We start from the raw sequence: 14,178 nt of genomic DNA on the forward strand, positions 1-14,178 counted from the left end.
TAGGAGAGGGCTAACCCCTAGATTCATAGGTCATTTTAGCCCCCACCTTCCAAATGGGCTAGATTCGCAAGGTAGATCTAGGGGAGGGCTAAGACTGCCCCTAAATCCGCCACTGGTTGTTGGGTATTTACAGCCGTAGAGTATAAGCATGATAAGATGAATATATTCAAGTTGAGACAAATTAGAATATAAAATAGCTGTGAAATATTAGATTGATTTAGCGTTAGATTGCCTAGAAGTTATTTATATTGGTATTTATTTGATTATTTTGCATCTAGCTATCAACAATCAAGTAGAAATGGTACATTATTATAGGCAAAGCTCAAATATGTTGATGCATAAAAAAGATACAATCTATAGCATACAGTTTGTAACTAGCCAGGTATACAAGTCATTAAGCATAGAATAGTAGTCCATTATTCAAATGATTTTGAGAAAAGAAAGAGGAAAGTTGTCTAGCAACTCCAATGCCATAGTCAAGGATAAGCCTCAATGACAGACTTAATTCCCAAAGCTCGAGTGATTTTGTGGTGACTGAAACCAGCTTCATAGAAGAGTTGTGCCCATTCTTTCCTGGTTCTTTCTTTACCTGTTAAGACAGCCAACATCATTGTGTCAAGAAAGAGTTGTGCTCGGACAAACCCATCATCTTCTTTCTGGTTGTCCAACACAACATCAATGATGATCACCTTGCCACCCTTTTCCTTGCTTGGAATTGCTTCTTTACATTTCTTCAGTATCTTTATACAAGTTTCATCATCCCAATCATGCAGAATTTCCTGTGCCCAATATCTAGTCATAGTTAATATTACCATAATGTTTTACATGTTGGGAGGCATAATGTCCTATACCACTTAGGATTATATCATGTAAAATATATACAGAAATATATATAGAAGCACATAAGTTTAACATGGTTTGACCTCAATATCTACATCTACGATCCCATGATTAGGGGATAATCTACTAAGATAGCATCTATTATAACCAAGATACGGATTAGAAAAGGTGAGATATGGAAAGTATTTCAGACAAAAATACATTCCATTGTGTTTGTTAAATTTTCTGAAAAGAAGTCACATAATTTCTTATCTTGAACTTTCAAGATAAATTTATTCCTTCTCCTTTTCGAATAAATTATATTGAATTTTATAGATAAATTATATTGACAGAGTCTTATTTTACTCATTTTAATAAACACCACTTAAGTGAGTAGTTTAATTTGTATGACTAAACTAAAAACTAGCCAATATACAGATGACCTGACACCTTGACACTCATATAGTACCAAATGTCTCACCTTAAGACACAAGGGTGGAGTTGCCTATTTATAAGCAATATCCCAAGTGCGAATGACTTGGAAATGAAGGAGCCTAACATTATGTTTCATACAAAAGAATTTTGTAAGAATAATGGACCTTGAGTAAGATTGCATTTGCGGGAGGAATTGCCTCAAACATGCTCCCTCCAATGAAGTCTAGCTTTTCACTCCCCTGGCAGTTAGCAACCACGTGTGGGAGATCAAGCACAGTGCACTTCATGTTGGGGAATGATTCAACAATGGTCCGGGCTACGGTCCCCGTGCCGCCGCCAACATCCACCAATGAACTCAACCCTTCAAACGCTGCCTTGCACTCTTTCATCATCAAGTATACGATGAACTTGGAGTCATTAGCCATGGCTGCATTAAACAAATCGCCAAAGCTTGTTTCTTCAGCGTTATACTCCCAGAAATTCTTCAGTTCAGCTGTATAAAAGGGCGCAGTATCATCATTCTGGAACCAATCGCTCATGACGCTCCAGGGTTTCACCATAGCAGGATGAAAAGCCATCAAGGCGTATGCTCTCACACTCAACGGCTCATCTTTTAGGAGGAGCCTTGAAGCGAGTGTGAGCACATAGCCTTCTTCTTGCTCAGCAAAGAAGCCAGAATGGACAAGAACTCGCATGAGGCGATGAATGCCGTGAGCTTTGGATTGCTTGATTGGAAGCGCAGCAACTAGCTCGCTAAGAGCCATGGGTTTTCCATGGCTGTGAATAACATCTGGTATTCCAAGCTGAACTGCGCATCTCAATGATCCAGAGTTTATGAAGGCGAAGATTTGATTTCGGAGAAGGACATGAGCTTGAACTAGCTCTTCAGTGTTGTATTCATTGGCCATAGCCATGTTAATTAGTTTGTGCCTTATGCTAAACTCTTTGTTCTGCATAGATATATATCACATATTTGTATGCGTTCCTTCGATTCAACGTTTGGGCCTAGTTTCAACCTTCTTATCTCACTGCCTTGACACTATATTTTTTCTAATGGAATTGTCATCTTAATTAAGAATGGGACACCGGAATTGTATATTTTTTCTAATGTTAATTAGTGGTATATTAACTTGTTTCTTATATAAAATTATATAAATTTTGGACTGTGTATCAATTCTACAATAAACTTTAAAACCTATCAAGTTACATTTGAATTATTAATTTTGTATTAATTTTACAATGCCGGTAGAACTTACATAATTAATACCCTTTTAATGTGTCAACTATTCTTATTTTAAAAAATTAACTATTCACATAGTGGCAAACTCTAATTATGTTCATGATCAAATTTAAAAAATTAAGATGAAAACAATAATTAATACATCAAAGGGAACATTAATTATTTAAGTTTAAATAGTATTATAGAATTGATATAAAATTAAAAATTTAAATGTAAAATTGATAAACTTTTAAAATTTGTTGTAGGATTGATATACTAACCAAAAATTGATAACTTTTTGGTAATTAACTTCTTTATTTTAAAAGTAACAAACTAAAATGTAGATATCATACCATTGTTATTAAAAATAATAATAAGACTTGTTATTATTATGTAATATTTGGATTCTCCTAATTTATTTTTCATACATCACTTAAATTAAAAATAATTATTTATACCTTCAAGCATATATCATCACTGAAAACAAAAATTTAAAAACAAATTAAAGAGATAAATGTTATCAAAAGAAAAAAAAAAATTGTTGAGGCATAGACTATTCTTATAGAAATCAACTTTGAAAGTTGTAGTTAAGCACTTCACCAGAAAACACCAAACAGATAATTTTTATTAGTGATGTGATGCATATGTTCAATCATATCGTCACTGAAATAACATGAAAAGTCTACGGTTTTGGCATATGCTAAGATTAATTTTTTTGTTGAGGGATGATAGGTGGTCTAATTATGATTAATTATATGGCAAATTAACAAAGCATTCATCAAAATAACTGGGCTTCTGACCATGACTGGGCTTAACGTCCCAATAAACAGGGCAACCAACATTAAATCTAATATATTTTAGTAGATAAGTCGATGTTCAACTTGAGACTGGTCAAGAGAAACAAACAAACAAATTCATATGTTGATTAATCATTAATTGTTGTTTTGAACTTAAAAGTGTTAACAGAGTCCTTTAACGTTTAAAATAAAAGCAACCCTGCTTTTTTTTTAAACGTTATTTTGATTTTTTATAATTATTGGGTACTCTTAATGTTATTGGGTAGTACTCTTAATGTTAACAGAGTCCTTTAACATTAAGAGTACCCAATCATGAAGGAAATTATTTTAAGGTAATGATAAAAAATAGAAAATAGTCAGTTATTTTGATTTTTTTTTAAAAATTGTTAATCTTAAGAAATTTATTGATAAAAAGATATAAATGAGTATTTTTTATAAATATAAAGATTAAAAAGGCTATTAATAAAAGCAACTTATTAAGAGTACCCCCAAACATGAAGGATATATGGGTTTTTTTTATTTTACACCGTACCTATTTGGAGACTTAAATTAACCAAAGATTAAAAAGGGAAAGAGAAACAAAATATGATGAAAAGTAATGAAGGAAATTACTAAAACATGAAGAAAATTGGTTGAACGAGAATTTGTTTTTTCAAAAATGTTATCAATTTTATACCAAGTTTACTTCTCAAATAAACCCTATCTTTTTATTTTTCTTTAAATTAATCATTTTTATATGATAGTCTAACTCAATTTTTTAGGATGTACTGTGTAACGCTTCGTTTTCTCGGGCGCGTTATAACTTCGGACAATTTTGGGATAATAATTTTTTTTTTCTTTCAAACTAATGCTAAACCACATAATTCCTCGAATCTGTCCCAGAATTCCCATTCATTTCTCTCGAAAGAGAATTATCATACACATCAAATGCGGAAGCAATGATCGAATCTGATACCTTAACATTAATCAAAATTCAAATCATTGTTCCTCAACATAACTTAATACATAGCTTAAGTTCTCAACTAACATTAACCCTAAATAAGATTATACATCATCATTCCTTAAAACGTTCATAATTCAAAGTAGCAGAACTTAAATACATATGCTACATAACATACATTTCATTTATCATGCATATTGCTAAGTACCATTTCATGCCTCATTCATCCTCGTATCCACTACAATATTCATCTAGAACGTTTGAATAGTCTAGGGCAAAGCCCAACTTAGATGATGAATTATCTAAGTAAGGGTACATAAAACATATTTTGTGCATGAATGCAATGTCTTACTCATCGTAAGGGTCAAATGCACCCTTCATGTTACTCAACATTTTTGCGACCACCTCTTTTGAAGCTAGGGTGTATGGGGGCACCCTTGGTAAAGCAGCGGTGCCAATTCGTACTCCTTATGGCCACAATACGTGGGATCAATGATATCAATGTGTACATATGCATTTCATAGTCATGTCATGTATGCAATCTACGTGATGGATATATATCAGGGCATGTCAATATGATGAAACATTCTCGAGGATCGGGTTTTTAAACATAAATCACTTATTCAAGCATTTTTCATAAAACTAAATTCCAGTTTGGGAGTACCACTTACCTTTTCACGCTTATCGGGCTACCTCGATATTCGCGCATTGCCTCAAAATTCGTTATTGCCTCGATTTACGTGCCAACCTCAAAATTTACATAAGTCACTTCAACTTAAGCCTCAAAGCATCCTAATCACCATATTTATTTAAATAAGTATCCAAAACCTATTTTTCATAATATTTTGCATTTTCTTTATTTTTCTCCCTATTTCTTCCTATTTTTTCTCAATAAATCCAAACTAAATATTTTTCAATTATTTTCTCGAATATTTCACTATCAAAATTCATAAAATAATATTCCTGAATTTTTAAAATTTTTTAGGGAATTTTACTTAGCTTAACTTAGTTTCTTTGGCTTTCTCGGTATGCGTGTTATATCCTCGAAACGTGTACCCGAACCATTTCTCGCCAAAAATCTTCGAAATATTAATAAATATCCACTTCCTATTTTCGAGATTTTTCAGGAAATTTTTCCAATTTTTCTTCATTTTCTTTTCTTTTCTTCCTTTTCTTTTCTTTTTCTTTTTTTTTTTTCCTTTTTTTTTCTTCCCTCCTTCTTCTTCTTCCTCTTCCCGCTCCTGCAACTCCCGCCATGCCCGCCGCCGCCCGTGTGCTGCCGCCTCCCTCGCCGGCCGTTGGAGTCTTTGTCGGCCGCTGCACCGGCCGCACCATGCTCCCCATCGTGGCAGCCTCCCCTTCCTTGCATCAGGCAACGGAGCTCGCAGCCATGGCCGCCTACAACTGTGCGACCAGCTTTGGCCGTATTCAACCTCGTCGGCTGTTGCTCCGGCCTCCACCGAGCCCACCCGCACATCCATGGCCGCTGCCTCAGCCTGCTGCCACCGCCTCCGACAATTCCAGCTGCTCCGCTCGAGCTTGCTTCGCAGACAGCCACATGGTCAACTTCGGCCCACCTCTCTCTCTCTCTCGAATTTCTCAGCCCAAGCTCGATCTCTCTCCCTCTTTCTCACATCTCTCGGCCCTCGGCTTGCTCTCTACTACTTGCTTGCGGCCATTGCCACAGCATCTTGAGGCTACTATGGCCAAATTCTGCTCCTTTCTCCCTTGCTTCAATTGCTCCGAATTCTCCATCTATTTATAGGCGCAATTACCTTGGCCCTCACTCTTGCATTCCACCAATCTTGCATCCCACTTGCAGAAGATTTGCAGAGGCATGGCCATGAAGATTTTGCAGGCAGGGCCATCACGCACGCGTACATAGCACATTAATTGTAACAGCCCGCCTTCTTGGGCATGTTAAGCCTTAGGAAATTTGGTTAAATTTTTTTTTGAACATTATTTTAAAATTCCCTAAGACCGTATCTAGTGCCAGATGAAATAACTAGACTAGAAATAAATGTAAAGCGGAAGCTGAATCGAACCTGCTCATGCATAATTTAATAATCGTATATGGCATCGAATACAAGTTAATACATAAAGCGTTTGATGATGGAACAATATACATAAATCTTAAACTAATACAAGTTAATACATAAAGCGTTTGATGATGGGACAATATACATAAATCTTAAACTAATCATATTATAATATGGTACATTCACTCGCATCTTGATGTCTCGTGTCACTACACATCACCACTCTCTGAATCATCTCTGCAAGTCCCAGCTGGAACGTTGAATGTTCCAGGGGCGAACCCATGTTAGATGATGAATCATCTAAGTAAGAATACCAAATGCAATGCTATAAGTGTATGCAATGTCTTTCATCGTAGGTGTCTACTACACCCCTCATGCTGCCTATCATTTTAGCGGCCACCTCTTCGAAGCCGGGGTGTATGGGTGCACCCTTGATAGGCCAGCGGTGTCAGTTCGTACTCCCTATGGCCTCATATGCATGTGATCAACAGTATCATTGTGCATGTATGCATTTCATAGTCATGCCATGGATGCAGTCTACATGATGATTTCATATCATAGCATGCCAATATGATAAAAGCATTTACCGTATTAGATTCAAGCAGCATACTTACAGCTAATTTGTCTCGAACTACGTGCCCAATGGCTATTCCTTAATTTCCTTGCTCACGAGGATCCCTACAACATAGATTTATTTTTAGAATACCAATTGTAAATTTTTTCATAATTTCTTCCTTTTTCTTTTATTCCTAAGCTCTATCTCTTCCAAAATTACATAATAATTTTCTATGCTTCATAAAATTTTACTTTCTTTTTACCAATATTCCTTAAATAATATTCTTAGTATTTTGGAATTTTTCTTGTAATTTTCTAACTTTCATTCCTATTTTCTCTTATTTTATAATAGCTAAATATGTAATTATCACATAATAATTACCTAATCTTTCCATTTATTAATTTCTTTTCACTAATATTCCTTAAATATCACTTATAACATTCTGAAATTTTTCTTGAAATTTTCAGAATCAAAATTCTATTTTTCTTTATTTCTATAATAGAAAAATTCACTTAAATAATTAATAATTTTGGCATTTTCAGAGAATTGCTTTTCCAATATACCATAATTTCAGAAAATTGTTTTACCAATAAACCAGAAACAACATTTCAAATTTAATAAAAAAAATTTCAAAATTTTACTCTTTTTTTTTTTTTTTTTTTTCTGGCGGGCGCGTGAACCGCACGCACCTTCTTCCCACTCGCGGGCGCGTGCAGCTCACGCGCCCGACTGGTTCTTCTTCTCCGGTGAGAGCTTCGCCGCCGGCCGGCCATTTAACCTCTAAACTCGATTTTTCTACTCCTAATCTCTAGATCTCGACATTACGAACACATTGATACAAAAATTACAAAAAATTAGGATCGAACTTACCTCGAATCGACCGAATATCCCTCGGCTCCGGCGAGTCGCGTGCTTTCCGGCGAAGCTTCGATTCGCCTTCTCATTTGCTCCGTTGGCCTCCAAATTCTCCAGAAACGACGCCCACAACTTGAAGATCAGAACCTCACTCTCTAAACTCACAAAATCACTCCCAATCGACTGATCTAAGCCTCGAAATTTTCGGATGGGTTGGGCAGCGCGAACTTGGCTATTTATAGCCCATTTTCGACGTGCTTTGCTTCCCTATCGACGGCCACGCGTCCCAGAGGCCATTCCTTGGTCATATCAGCATTTAAATCTCCTCCTTTGCCCTCAAGAAACAATTTGCAGGCGCGGCCATGCTCTGGCCGCGCACTGCTCTGCAAAATCCGATTTTCGGATTTTTTTTTTTTAATACATATATACATATTTACATATATACACGACATACGTACGAAAGAAAAATTATGATTTTCTTTAATTTTAAATCATATTATGATTTCATTTAATTCTTTTTCTTTTTTTTTTTAATCTTAAATCATATGTGTATATTTATATTTTTCATAAGCACACTTTAGGTAAAATTAACTTAATTAATTACATGCACCTAATAGATCACTTAATTAAATTTATTTATAAAACTTAGGGTATTACATTCTCCCATCCTTACAAAAATTTCGTCCTCGAAATTTGATCATTCCTCACTCATACTAACTATAGGGTCTTCAAACAGGTTTGGATAGTTGAGTTTCATATCTTCCTCTCGTTCCCAAGTTATTTCTTCGCTTACGGGGTTTCTCCACAAAACTTGTACCAGAGGAATTGATTTGTTCCTTAGGACTTGATCCCTGCGATCTAAAATACTGACCGATTTTTCTACATACGAGAGATTTTCTTGAATCTCGATAGCTTCAGTTGGCATTATCTGGGAAGAATCTGGCTCATGCTTTCGCAGTTGCGATACGTGAAACACGTCATGGATGTTTGATAGAGCCAAGGGTAGAGCGAGTCGATAAGCGACTGGTCCAATTCTTTCCACTATATCATATGGCCCTATATATCGAGGGTTTAACTTCCCCTTTTTCTTGTTGCTTCTAGTCACCATCCTTAGTGGAGATATCTTCAGGTATACTTTGTCGCTTACTTGAAACTCTAATTTCCTTCTTCTTGTATCTGCATAGGACTTCTGGCGATTCTGAGCTTCCTTAATTCTTTCTTGAATGATTTTTATCTTTTCTGTCGTTTTCTGAACTATCTCGGGTCCCAAGATTTCTCGTTCACCTACTTCAGTCCAGCATACCGGGGATCTACATTTTCGGCCATACAAGGCTTCATAGGGAGCCATTCCAATGCTACTGTGGTAGCTGTTATTGTAAGCGAATTCTACTAATGGTAAATGCTCTTCCCAGCTACCTGGAAAATCAATCGCGCAAGCTCGCAGCATATCTTCTAGGGTTTGAATGGTCCTTTCTGATTGACCATCTGTCTGGGGATGATAGGCCGTGCTTAGCCTAAGCTGAGTACCCAAACTCTCTTGAAGACTTCCCTAAAACCTAGAAGTGAATCTTGGGTCACGGTCTGACACAATGCTTACTGGCACTCCGTGTAATCTGACAATCTCATTCACATACTGTTGAGCTAATTTGCTGATTGGTTGACTTACCCTTATGGCTAAGAAATGAGCAGACTTAGATAGTCTGTCGACTATCACCCAAATAGCATCGTTTCCCTTAGGACTCCTTGGCAGTCCAGTCACGAAATCCATCGTGATGTGTTCCCATTTCCACTCTGGAACTTCCAATGGTTGTAAGCTCCCACCAGGCTTTTGGTGTTCAATCTTAATTCTCTGGCAGGTGTCACATTGACTAACGTACCTGGCCACGCTTTTCTTCATTCCTGGCCACCAGTACACAGCCTTCAAGTCTTGGTACATCTTGGTGGCTCCGGGGTGGATCGAGTATCTGGATCGATGGGCTTCTCCCAAAATTATTTGTCGCAATTCCCTCACACAAGGCACATATATTCTTCCTTGAAACCGAAAGATGTTTTCTCTTACCTCAAATTCTAGTTTCTTTGCTTGCCTATACTCATCGACCCACATTTTTATTCGGGGGTCTTCGGGGTAGGTTTGTCGTATTTGATCCATTAACTCTGGCTATACTGTAAGACTAGCTACGTAGGCCGAGTTTCCTCGGGAAACTACTTTTACTGTCATCAGGCTAAATGCTTCTACTAGCTTCCATTCCGCCACCATCATTTCAGCCACACAAGCAGTTTCTTTCCTGCTTAGGGCATCTGCCACAACGTTAGCTTTACCGGGATGGTATTGAATAGTACAATCGTAATCTTTTAACAGCTCCATCCATCTCCGTTGCCTCATGTTTAATTCTTTCTGTGAGAAGACGTACTGTAGGCTCTTATGATCAGTAAAAATTTTGAACTTCTCACCGTACAAATAATGTCTCCAAATCTTTAGAGCAAATACCACTGCGGCCAATTCCAAATCATGGGTCGGGTAGTTTCTTTCATGGTTTTTTAGTTGTCGAGATCCATAAGCAATGACTCTCCCGTGCTGCATCAGCACACATCCTAAACCGTTTCTCGAGGCGTCAGTGTAGACCTTAAAACCTCCTGATCCGTTTGGCGTAGCCAGGACTGGAGCGGTTGACAGCTTAGCCTTAAGTGTCTGAAAACTTTCTTCGCACCGTTCTTTCCAGTCGAACCTTACCCCCTTCTGAGTTAACTTGGTGAGAGGTGTCGCAATTTTTGAAAACCCTTCCACGAACTTTCTATAGTACCCTGCCAGTCCCAAGAAACTCTTAACCTCGGTAACTGACTGGGGTTGCTTCCAATTTGTCACAGCTGCTATCTTGACCGGGTCAACCGATATCCCTTCGGCCGATATAACATGTCCTAAAAATGACACCTGGTACAACCAAAATTCACATTTTGAGAACTTGGCATACAACTTATGTTCTCGCAATGTTTGCAATATTATCCTTAAATGTGATTCGTGTTCTTCTTCCGAGGGCGAATATATTAGTATGTCATCTATAAACACGATCACGAATTTGTCCAAAAACGGCTTGAAGATTCGATTCATGGTGTCCATAAAAGCCGCTGGGGCGTTGGTTAGTCCGAATGGCATCACCAAAAATTCATAGTGCCCATATCGAGAACGAAACGCTGTCTTAGGCACGTCTTCGGCCTTGATCCTTAATTGATAATATCCCGATCTTAGGTCAATCTTCGAGAAGACCTTGGCCCCTTGCAGTTGATCGAACAACTCCTCGATTCTGGGGAGTGGGTACTTATTCTTGACCGTTATCCTGTTGAGCTGTCGATAATCGATACACATCCTCAGACTTCCGTCCTTTTTCTTGACAAAAAGTACTGGTGCTCCCCATGGTGACATACTAGGTCTGATAAATCCCTTGTCTAGCAATTCTTGAAGTTGGGTTTTTAATTCCCTCAATTCTGCAGGAGCCATTTTATACGGGGGTATCGAAACTGGACCTACTCCTGGTATGATCTCTATCGAGAACTCGATCTCTCGCTGGGGTGGCAGTCCAGGTAATTCTTCGGGAAACACATCCCCGAATTCTTTAACGAGTCGAACTTCTTCGATCTTTAAGGGCTCATTGCTTTCCTCTTGAACACAAGCCAAGTATCCCTGTGCCCCTTGACGCAACAGTCTTTCAGCCTTCAAAGTTGAGATCCACTTCTGTTCACTTACCCTCCTATGCCCTCGAAACTTGACGTTCAAGTCGCCGCTCTTAAGGCAGACCGTCTTAGCTTTACAGTCCACCGTGGCGTTATACTTAGTTAGGAAGTGCATTCCTAGAATCACATCAAAATCTCGAAATTCCAGAAGAATCAGATTCACTGGGAACTCAACTTCTCCTATTTGAATCTTTCTATCTTTGTACCCTGATGAAGTTTCTAGAGACTTCCCCATTGGGGTTGAGACAATCATTCGACAATTCAAATTTTCTGGTTTATCCCCTACTATTTTAGCAAATGCATGCGAAATGAATGAGTGACTTGCACCTGAATCTATTAATGCATGCATGGGGATACCAGATAGAAACATAGTACCTTCAATTACTGTTGGATCCTCTGCCGCATCCTGCCATGTTAGATGAAACACTCTTCCTTGATGTGCTCTAGCATTCCCGGACGTCCCCTGGGGTTGACTTATCAGTCGCGGCTTGGGACAGTCCTTTGCGAAATGGCCCGTCTGTTGGCAGTTGAAACAAGTAATTCCTTTCTTTGGGCAGTTCTGGTTGAGATGCCCTATTTCCCCACAATTGTAACAACCCTTAGTCCCTAGCCGGCACGGCCTTCCTGGGTGCTGCTTCTGGCATTTTGCGCATGGGGTACCAGGCTTGAATTTCCGCTTCTGGGGCTCTAGCTTCTTGCCAGCTCTATGACTGCTCCCCTGCTGAATTTCTCCTTGGATAGCGTCAATCCGGTTCAGGTTAACCTCGGTGGTTTAGGCTTGCAGTACCGCTTCTGAATAGGTTTGGGTACTTGCACTACTCAATGCCCTCTGAAGTTTTAGGTTTAGTCCTCCCAAAAATTTCTGGGTCTTGATCCTTTCGTCTCCTTCGTAAATCGGCATGTATCGGATCAATCGACTGAAGGCGTCCTCGTACTGGGCGACAGACATGTCTCCGGTCTATCTCAGCTCCATGAACTCTCTTTCTTTCTTCATTCTTAAATTCAGAGGGAAGTACTTCTCGTTGAAGAGTTCCTTGAATCTTTCCCAAGTGATGTAAGGTGCCCGGACTCGAGGGGTCATTGTTCTCTTGACTCCTCTCCACCATCTGTCTGCCTCTCCTTGCAACATAAAAGTGGCACAATTAACCTTCTCTTCTTTGCTGCAGTGAAGATGATCCAGCAACTTCTCTGTTTGCTCGATCCAAAATTCCCCTTCACTGGGGTCGGCACCAATTTTCCCTTGAAAGACGGGGGGGTTCTGCTGTCGGTACAAGTCAAGCATGTTGGCCACGTGACCATCCCTGGAGTGAGTCTCGTGTATGAGACCCACCACACCTCCTAAGATTCGCTCCATCTGGTCCAGTCTACTACTCCCGGTTTCTTGGCTAGAGTCGCTTTCTGGGTGTCTACTCGTGTTTCCTTCGGTATTACCAGCTTGTGGGACGGGTGTCCTAGGTCCAACTGCTAATCTTCTTTGAGTATTCACCATCTGAAAGGAAAATAGCATTCTGGATTAGAGAACATGATCTTGCCATCCGATTACTTCTATTGATATTATACATTCAGCTGCAAAATGTTATATGTACATGCTATATAGTCCCATAGATTACAGACAACACTGTATGTAAATAGTTAGGGGGGTTTCTGAGGTGGGTCTATTTTGGTCCTGATGACCTCCAGACCCAAATGTTCTTTTCATCATGAATCATCTAAGTAAGGGAATAATAAACACATTTCATGCATGAATGCAAAATGAAAAATGTCATCATTCATTTCTAGTTTGAGTCAACCACACCCAAATGCTACTCCCCATTTTTACATCCTCCTTACCAGGCTGAGGTGTATGGGTGCACCTTTGGTAGAGCAACGGTGTAACGACCCGTTAGTGGGCCTAGACGTTATGAGTATTTTATTTTTAAACATTGGAAAATTTTCCCTATTAGAATAAATGTGGAAAATAATTTTTATAAGGCAAATTTATGTAAGTAAATTATGTGAATAAAATTATAAATGTTATTATCATAATTGATGAAAGAATGAGCAGAAAGGAAATGGAAATGTTTGGAAAATCTCATCTTTTTTCTGGGTGAGTCTGCATGCCGCGAGGTGCAGCCTCGCGGCTGTCTGCCGCGAGGAGCTGCTGCCTTGCGGCAGTGTTAGCCGCAAAGCACACTGCCGCGAGGCCCAGCTGCCCGCGGCTACGTCGTAGCAAGCTCCCCACTTTTTCGGTTTGGCTCTAACCCATTCAGCAACCACCACGTGTCGACACTAGCCACCCTTGAGAATCGTGCCCTATAAATACTTAGCTACAGGACATTAATGAGGACAACCAACTTCAGTAAAATCTAGACACTTTGAATACACTTTTATTATTTTCGTGAATAGTCATTGGGATTTGGGTCTGACTTTGACATCGGAGGGTCTTTGCGGGGAAGATTCCCGCAAGCCTTCTAACTCGTTTTCTGAGCATCAACAAGGTTGAGAGCTTGCGACAAGAGCTAGTGGCAAGAGCTAGCGACGAGAGCTTGTGGCGAAGACTTGTGGCAAAAGCCAGCGGCGAGAGCTTGTGGCAAGAGCTAGTGGCAAGAGCTAGCAGCGAGAGCTTGTGGCAAAAGCTAGCGGCAAGAGCTTGTGGCAAGAGCTAGTGGCAAGAGCTTGTGGCAAGAGCTTGTGAAAAAAGCTAGCGGCGAGAGCTTGTGGCAAGAGCTAGCGGCGAGAGCTTGTGGCAAAGCTAGTGGCAAAGCTTGTGGCGAAACCTTGTGGCAAAAGCTAGTGGCGAGAGCTTGTGGCAA

The 14,178-nt window shown here is 39.2% G+C and overlaps 2 protein-coding genes across 2 annotated transcripts; both read right to left on the bottom strand.

The window, feature by feature from the left end:
- Positions 1–260: 260 nt before the first annotated feature.
- On the bottom strand, positions 261–2,215 carry LOC127792251 (probable O-methyltransferase 3). The gene is made up of 2 exons (XM_052322698.1): positions 1,419–2,215; positions 261–779 (listed from the first exon to the last, which is right to left on the bottom strand). The coding sequence occupies exons 1-2, from the start codon at positions 2,208–2,210 to the stop codon at positions 477–479; spliced, it is 1,095 nt and encodes a 364-aa protein (XP_052178658.1). The 5' UTR covers positions 2,211–2,215; the 3' UTR covers positions 261–476.
- An 8,919-nt stretch (positions 2,216–11,134) lies between these two features.
- On the bottom strand, positions 11,135–12,335 carry LOC127791631 (uncharacterized). Its single transcript, XM_052321614.1, has 3 exons — positions 12,174–12,335; positions 11,184–12,104; positions 11,135–11,140 (listed from the first exon to the last, which is right to left on the bottom strand). The coding sequence occupies exons 1-3, from the start codon at positions 12,333–12,335 to the stop codon at positions 11,135–11,137; spliced, it is 1,089 nt and encodes a 362-aa protein (XP_052177574.1).
- Between the last annotated feature and the right edge of the window lie 1,843 nt (positions 12,336–14,178).

Source organism: Diospyros lotus, chromosome 15 (assembly GCF_014633365.1).
Source record: "Diospyros lotus cultivar Yz01 chromosome 15, ASM1463336v1, whole genome shotgun sequence".
Lineage (NCBI taxonomy): Eukaryota > Viridiplantae > Streptophyta > Magnoliopsida > Ericales > Ebenaceae > Diospyros > Diospyros lotus.